At 43.5% G+C, this 8,590-nt stretch overlaps 1 protein-coding gene across 3 annotated transcripts; it reads right to left on the reverse strand.

Moving 5' to 3' along the window:
• Positions 1-492: 492 nt before the first annotated feature.
• RAN (RAN, member RAS oncogene family) lies at positions 493-8,290 on the reverse strand. 3 transcript variants are annotated; one of them, XM_079957489.1, is made up of 7 exons: positions 8,078-8,290; positions 7,042-7,090; positions 3,565-3,649; positions 2,712-2,837; positions 2,036-2,223; positions 993-1,163; positions 493-892 (listed from the first exon to the last, which is right to left on the reverse strand). In XM_079957489.1, exons 2-7 carry the CDS (start codon positions 7,078-7,080, stop codon positions 848-850), a joined length of 654 nt encoding a protein of 217 aa, XP_079813615.1. In that variant the 5' UTR covers positions 7,081-7,090; positions 8,078-8,290; the 3' UTR covers positions 493-847. The 3 variants fall into 3 exon arrangements, with proteins under 3 accessions (XP_079813615.1, XP_079813614.1, XP_079813616.1); XM_079957488.1 differs by having other exon boundaries at positions 7,042-7,093; positions 8,078-8,289; XM_079957490.1 differs by lacking the exon at positions 8,078-8,290 and adding an exon at positions 7,625-7,737 and having other exon boundaries at positions 7,042-7,093.
• Positions 8,291-8,590: the final 300 nt, after the last annotated feature.

Genomic DNA, 8,590 nt, shown 5'->3' on the forward strand with positions numbered 1-8,590 from the left:
ACTGCCCACACACTACACAACTGGTTAACATGCACAGCACTTTATGATGCTTTAGTATTACACTTTATTTGGCCAGCCTCTCCTAACTTGTACAAAGGAAAGTGAATTGGAATAAAATCCCATAAAACTTCCTTTCAGTTAATTTGCTAAAAAATATATAGTACAGTATTGCCTATCTGCAGCCCAGTGCGGGAAACAGATGTGCAAGTGACGAAACTGTTTCCTACTGCATGCCTTTACAGTGCTATGGACAAATCTCCAAAAGGCAGACCTAACTGATTAGGCCCAATGCTGCAATTTCAATTCAACCCCAACACAATCCAATTGTCTTAAATCAAAGTACGGCAGCTTTTCCAGAATGTGAATTTACTCTGACTGCTAGCCAGAGCACTTGGCCTGTTTAGGGTTAAAAGTGTTTTTACTCTGCCCCTATTTGGTTGAAGCTTTGAGGACTCTGAATAACTATTCTTAAATTCATGAAGAGTCACTTGCTTGGATATTTGAAATACAACTTTATTATGGTCTAAAGAAAAAGGAATGGGAATGACAGTAACAAACAAGATTTACCACTGAATACTGTGATGCGACTGCAGCAGTCAGATTCGAAACTCAAAATGGGGAGAAAATTGCAGTCCAAAACAGCTAAATATGCAGGTCCAAAATGAAGGAATTTTTTTTAACTGCCACATTCACTCCAAAGCCCATTCTCTCTTTCAGCATTTCAAAGATTAAAGCACATGTTCTGCTCAGCTAGAATAATAAAGTGGCAAACACGCTGCACCACTGACATCACAGGACAGTTGCCTATAAAACTAGACTTCTGACGCTGGGCTCCAGCTTCACTCCCTCACAGATCATCGTCTTCATCTGGCAGTGCAGTGGTCTGAGCAATCTGGAATGGGGGGAGAGGAAAAACAAGTTTAGTAGCATTCTAAAGTCAATGGCAACAACAAGCAGATCACGATCTCAAGTCCTTTTATGAGCTCATTTACCTGTAAATCTTGCTCATACTGTGCTGCCAATGCTGGATCCATAACGACCTCTGGTGGTGCAAGAGCAGGCATGGCAACGAATTCCAAGTTGGGATCTCCAATTAGCTTTCTTGCCAGCCAAAGAAAGGGTTTCTCAAAATTATAGTTACTCTTGGCTGAAATATCGTAGTACTGGAGGAAAAGAGAGATTGCGCATTTAGAAACAAACCAGAGGGCAAACAGTGTCCATATGTTGTTGCAGAAACCAAGTTCTGGAACAGCTTAAAACACAAACTGTTTAACTGTGGCACAAGGACTGCAGATTCATGAAGAGTTTTCCTCAATGGGCAAATAAACCCAATGATTTCTCTCCCACTACAAGGTGGAAAATTAACATTGCATAGAACTAGGCCTGGGCTGAAGGGCCAGAGTGTGATGGCACTTTCACCTGGCGGTGTATCGTGGATGTGCCTGCCTGCGCCCGACTCCCTCTGCCACCAGCGCCTGGCACGCATAGGCTGTAGCTTGTTCCTCCCTCTGCTTTTCAACATGGTGATGTATCACTGTATCATGTTTAACTGGAGATACATCACGATGCTGAAAAGCTGGCATAGCCTAGCCCTTAATATCGCTTAATCCCATTCTGAATGTTGGAGCCCTCTTGTAGACATTCATGTATGGTACAATGCTTTTAGTCCCAATGATTTTTTGTGTCCATGTGGTACAATTTCCCTCTAGTTGTATCTGTGTGCATAAACATACACCCAGCTGTGGAGGCTTGAGATGACCTTGATGCAACTAGTTGACAAAAGTAGAATTATCTTCCAATGAACCTTCCTTTAAACATAGCCTTTTACATACTAATCATCAGAAGGAATTTAGAAGTAGACTTCATTATTTAATTTTTTCTAAAGCAAGCAGCTGAGAAATGTAATGTGAACTAAGAAACCAAAATTACAGAGGACATGGCTCCTTCACTTCTTCCCAAAACAACTGACACACCACCCTACTGCTTTTGTCTTCCCATCTCAACTATTATCTTTAGCAGGAGAACTTTATCTTACCTGCAGGTTCTTCTTCCTGTGAAAGACAATCGACTTTGCTTTGACTTTCCTGTCCTTGATATCCACTTTGTTGCCACACAAAACTATGGGGATATTCTCACACACCCGTACCAGATCTCTATGCCAGTTGGGTACGTTCTTGTATGTAACTCTTGATGTTACATCAAACATTATGATGGCACATTGAGCTAAAAAGTTGAAACGATTTGTAGTTAATTAACAGGGATCAAACTCACACAATGTACAGCTACCCAAACTCAAAATCTACTATTTTACAGGAGCTCCTTTAACAGACCCACTAACCCTTGATGTGTTACCTCAAAAACTAACCTTAGCAGCTGTGTTTTTATGATTAAAGAGCCCACAACCCAATATTTCAAAATAAAGCATGAAGATGGCAAAAAAACCTCTGCTTAAGTTGATTTAGTTACTTTCTGATGTCTTTCAACCAAAGTCCTGCACAATTGTGATAATCTAAAACATGTTCATAACAAATTGGTGCAGACCAAACCTTCACAAGCAGCTGCCAGTGATTACATTGGCAGATGCCCTTCAAAAAGCCAAATTAAAACTAGAGGTTGCTGCAATTAAATTACAGACACTTCACACTCTGGTCAGGTAGCAAAAATGTGCTTTCAACAGTTAATCAGTCCAAATAGCTGTGCAGACAACTTACCTTGGATGTAGTAGCCATCTCGCAGACCTCCAAATTTCTCCTGTCCAGCTGTGTCCCATACATTAAATTTAATAGGACCTCTGTTAGTGTGGAACACCAGAGGATGAACTTCAACACCCAGAGTAGCTGCAATTACACAAAATCTCTGTTGGAACATTGCATGTAGAAGTGTAGAATATGAGTGCATATTCTAATTGAAATATTGACCTGTAGGCTATCAGCAAGTGACAAAACATGAGAAAAATATGATCCTTCACTTACGTTAAGAGTTATTCACCTTCATCTGTTTAATAAGACTGACCATCATAAACCACTTCCCCAAAACAATGGGATTTTTTTTATCTTGTCAACAAAAGATCTACGATGCCTGTGACGTTGCCTTTAAAGACCTCCATTTAAATAAGGGATGGAGAAACCTGAGGTTCTCCAGAAGTTGCTGGGCTCTAACTCCAGGCTGGGGCTGATACAACTTGCAGTCCAGTATTAGGTTCATCACCCCGATCTACAACTTCACATTTTTCATTGCAAGATCTGGTACATTCTTTTCCCTAGAACCCATTTATTTTGCTTACCACCCTCCCCTCTTCCAACATCAATCAACTGACAAAGGAGAAAAAATCCAATTGTGTTACAAATTCAGATGCCCCCTTAACTTATAGTGTTAAGTCACACAACTGTAAATGCTCAAAAAAACTTGTACATTACAAAAAACACATTACCACTTTATTTTACTGAAATCTACTTTGCCAAAAAAAAGCCACCAGTTATTTTACGTAAGTAAAAGGTACATAGGTAAAAGATTACATATCACTAATATAGCAGCACAATAGAAAAAGGAAGACATTTGACATACCTACATACTTCTTCTCAAATTCACCAGTCAAGTGACGTTTTACAAATGTTGTTTTACCAGTACCACCGTCACCAACCAAAACAAGCTGTTGAAATACAAATTTAAAGAATTCAGATACTTTTGTACTGCAACTACATCCTAGGTTAACTTCTACCAACAATGGAAGTATTTCTCCAGCTAGACAGGTAAAGAGGTGAAAGTTTTAGGCCAGGGCTGGGGAAATCCTAGTTCAAATCCCCACATAGCCTGAAGTTCACTGGCTGGACTTAGGCCAGTAATTCTCTCACAACCTAACTTTCCACAAAGGATTGTTGCAGAGGGTGGGTGGGGGTAATTAGGGGGAACCAAATATGGCACCTTGAGCTACTAGAAATAAAGAGCGTAAAACAAATGTATTAAGTACTGGGGTTTAAGATAGCTAACTTACATTAAACCACTTTAAAACTCAAATACACTGCATCAACTGCAGGCAAGAGCTTATTTCATTTCATTATTAAATATATATACTGCCCTTCATCCAAAGATCAGAGTGGTATACAGCATAAAGATTCAAAATGAAAACACAAAATGCATAACATAGTAACAAAACACACACCCAATAACCTCCTTTCCACAAACACATTTAAAAGGTCATAGATTGTTTTTTCAGTCAAACGCCTGGTTGAAGAACATTTTTTTTCCTTTTCTTAATTTTTTTTATTGAATTGTTATGCATATACAAATGAAACAAAGTATAAAAACATTTCAATTGACTACAAAAAAGAAACAGAAAAAAGGAGAGAGAAAAGAAGAAAAAGAAAAAAGAGCAAACGCAAAAAGAACATAAGTCTAATACATACAAGGTAACTTTAATAGACAGGCCAGAATGTCATTTCTCTACCAAGATGCTGACCTTTATGGAGTCAATCTCTTTTTATTATACTTTTGGTTTTTTAACTTCCATCGACCTCACGGTGGTTCATTTCTTATAACTAAAGCAATTTCTCTGTATTTCAATATATTCCTCATCTTGGTATAAGGAGGCATTTTCCTACTTACAGGTTTATTCTAAACACAACCAAATCTTGGTTGTTGAACTGTGACTCGATAGGTAGGTATTTAGGCATTCCCATTCCTTCTGGACTATTTTATTTGACTTGTTCCTTAAGGCTTCAGTCAACTTAGCAAGTTCCAAGTACTCGCTCAGCTTCTGTAGCCAATCTCCTCTAGTTGGTATATGGCCACCCTTCCAGTACTTGGCTATTAGTACCCTAGCCGCCGTCACTGCATAGAAAAACAATTTTAATCTTTCTTTGGGATATTGTCAGTTAGAATCCCAAGAAGTAATAATTCCATTTTTTTGTGAAATGTGATTTTTTTTTTTCATTTCCTCGTAGATCGTGTCCCAGAATTTTTTCATTTTGGGGCACGACCACCACATATGAAAGGTTCTCACATTTCCATCTGGTACCTAGAGATATGTAAGTAAAGCACCTCCTGGGGAGAGCATTCCACAAGAGGGCAGCCACTGTAGAAAAGGCCCATTCTCACATTGCCACCTAGTCCAGGTCAGTTCTTATTGGGAGATGTGGTCCTTGAGGTATTATGGTCCTGAGCCGTTTAAGGCTTTATAGGTTAATCCCACAAAACATCTACACACTGGCACATATCCATTCTACCAGACTTTATAGGACTAATTCAGAGTAAGTGGCATACAGCTGCCATGTAAAATGTTCATAATCATAACCAATGCCACTTCAACCAGGCTTAAAAACCTACCCATCTTCAAGATGAGCAGAAAACCGAACAGATGACAAAATGTTCTTTTTGCACATTGCCTGGGATAGAAGAGGAAGGTAATACCATAGGTGCTAGCCCTCTAGGATTTAATTCAGAGGAAAATGTACATGGCTTACATTCAGCCTAGTACCTATATACTGCATAGACTAGTTGGACTAGTAGAAGAATAAAAATTAATTTACACTTTTAAGCATCTATCTATGGGAGTCTGCAAAAACCACGAAGGGTGATGTGACCGGTCTATTGGTATTGGCAGACCACTTAAGGATTTTCTGCCTGCTGTAACAATTGTCATACTGTGTTGTATGGTTTTTAATTGTATTTTGAAAACACACCATGTACCACCTGAACAAAGCTCAGGGACCACTAGTAATCGGTGGATCAGAATTTGGGAACTTCTGCTCTAGAGCAAATTAGGGGGCACTGAGGAGAGAAGAGGGAGAGTCCTTTCAGGTCTACTTGTTATTGCTCAATGATGGAAGGAAACTTCTAAAATACTGTACCAAGAGAGGCTTGGGTTAATAACACCTGGAACTCTGCTCTATCAGAACACCTCACAAATCATCAGTGACTAATCAAAGCTATCTCCAAAAAAAGATACCTTTGACATCTGGCCTCACTTTTTCTCTTTTACTGAAGAACAGCATATTTTAACACCACCATCATTACAGAGGTGTCTGTGAAGGGGATATATTGATTGAAAATGTATTGTAACATTCGAATAAATGTGTTTTTTTGGGGGGCGGGTGTGTGAAAAGAGTCTACTTGTGAGGTGTTGGATGTCCATACTTTTTCCAAGATGTGAAATGTAGTGATCTGTACAAATTTGTACAATCACTTCCCTGGCTGAGCTATTAATCCAACCAAAAGGCAAGATAGTACTTCATGCATCTGAGACTATACTGCCCTTAGATCTCTACTTTTAAAGGCTTACAGATAACTCAGCTGTGGAAGCATAAGTGGAAAGTAGTTTTTTTAATTGAACATGTGACGTTAGAAAAATTGCACAAGTCACACATTATGCCACAAAAAGCGCTGAAGGAAGCACAGGAATTGCTATTGAAAGCATACAACACAATTTACTGTATATGGCTCACTGTAAAATGCAAAAAAAAAAAATAATAATTAAAAGTCCCAAATATCCATAACTCTGTCTACCTATTTAAATATGTCCCCACATTTTAATTGGTAACTTAATCAAATTGTAATTTGTACAGCCCTGACAGAAACGTTGAGCATCAAGTCTTCTCTTGAATAAATAATGTAATCAAAACCTATGGAAACAAAGAAGACAGACACCCAAGCCTCCAATCCTATATACACTTAAATGAGAGTTAAATCCAGTTGAACTTAATGGACATTTTTCTAAGTAAGCATGCAGAATTGCATCCCCCACATGCCCGATCCCAAAGAAAACTAGGGAACTTTTAAGATTTAAAAGGTCCATTTTGTTTTTATCGACCTTAAGCAAGCAGCTCTCAGAAGCCTTCTCAACCGAGGAGTGGGGTTTAAAAAACAAATAATCCTAACAAAACTGCCCACCAGACGTGTAGCCTAATGAACATCATTGTGGGTTTTCATCAGCCTAACAAAGGAAGCTCCCAAGCTAGTATCACGAGTCGTTTTAAAGAAGTGGTTTCTTTTAAAGAGAATGCCAGAAAATAAGGGCAGTGTGGGTGTCCCGGCCTCGCTCCTTACCTTAAACTGCACTTGAGGTTCTCCCTGCGGGGCGGCCATGCTGCTGCGTCTACTGGGAGAGAGAGAGAAAGGCCCGATTGAGGTTAAAAAGAAGAAAAAACTCCCGTGCTGCGCTCATCTGCCCACGCCGCCCAAAAGGCGCGTGGCTCGCTCTCCATCCGGGTCAGGGAGGAAGCAGTAAATGGCGGCCAAGGGGTTTTTTTTGTGTGTGTGTGTGTGTGTGTGTGTGCGCGCGCGCGCTTCTTTCCCCGCCCTCCATGCTCTCTCTCTCACCCCCCCATTCCCCCCCCCAGGATGGCTCAGCAGAATTGAGAAACTGCATTAAATGGGGGGGGGGGAGAGAGAGAGAGTTGCTAATGGCGTGGGCAGGCAGAGATGAAACATTTTAGAATATAATCCAAGACTCCCCCCCCCCGGAAAATATCCACCTTTTTTCCCCGTTTTCTACGTTCCCAAACCAGCATGCATCATATATATTTAACACGGAAGGAATGGGGGGGGCTCCCTCTCGTTTCTCCCCCTCCCCCCCCCCGCGCGACGACCCTCCCATCATTCCCCCCCCCCGGCGTCCCCGCGCACTCACTCGCGCCCTCGAGCCGGTGGGGGGGGGGCGTGTGTCGGAATGCGGTTCTCCCTCTCTTTCTCTCCCCTCAACGGCCTCCCCTCCAAACCGCCGTTCCGCGCCTCGCCTCCCGACTAACGGCGCGAGGAGGGGGAAGGGACCGCGAGGGATTGTGACGCGGGCGGGCGCGCGACGGAGCGCGTGCGTCCGCGTCCCCGCCGCCGCCGTTCCCCTCCCCCCCCCACGCCGTCTCCGCATCCCGACCCCTCCCCTCCCCCCCCACCCGGCGTGAGGTAAATCCTGGGCCTCTCTCCTCAAAAGAGTCACGCGAGGAGGCCCGAGAGCTTCGAAGGCCTCAAAGGCCGCTGCCTCGGGGAGGCCTCCTTGCCGTCGCCGCGGAGAGGCCGCCGCCGCCGCCGCTTCGTTCCTCATCGATCTCCCTCACCCCCCTCCACCCCAACCGCCGCCCATTACCTTCTCGATGCGTCTCTCCGCTCTTTCTCTCCCGCTTCCGCCGCCGCCTCCTCCTCCTCTGGTTTCTTTCTCCCTTTCCGTGTGTGTGTTTAAACTGGGCGGGCGGCTGAGGAAGAAGATGGCGGAAGCGCGGCGGTTCAAATAGCCGTAAAAAGAACGAGGCAGCAAAGGCGGGCTCGGCTCTGGGTGGGTTGGGAAAGGAAGGGAGGGCCTGCGTGCGTGCGTGCGCGCGCGCGCACGGCGGGAGACGCGACGACGTCGGGGGTGGTGGGGCAGCACGCCAACGGACGCCTCCTAGAGCGCCGTGGAAGGGGCCGGGTTGTCACGTGGGAGAGGGTTGAAACGGCGCCGCGCATGGGTCGCGTGGGGCTTGCGCGCATGCGCGGCCCCGTCTCGAAGGCCTGGAAGTACACTTTTTGTCCTGGGCGCGCGTGCGCAGTGAGGCACGCGAGCCGCCCGGCGCTGAGCTTCGAATTGGACATGGTGGCGGGAAAGCCTAGTTTTCCTTCTTTC

This window comes from Podarcis cretensis (genome assembly GCF_951804945.1).
Source record: "Podarcis cretensis genome assembly, chromosome: 16".
In the NCBI taxonomy this organism is placed as follows: domain Eukaryota; kingdom Metazoa; phylum Chordata; class Lepidosauria; order Squamata; family Lacertidae; genus Podarcis; species Podarcis cretensis.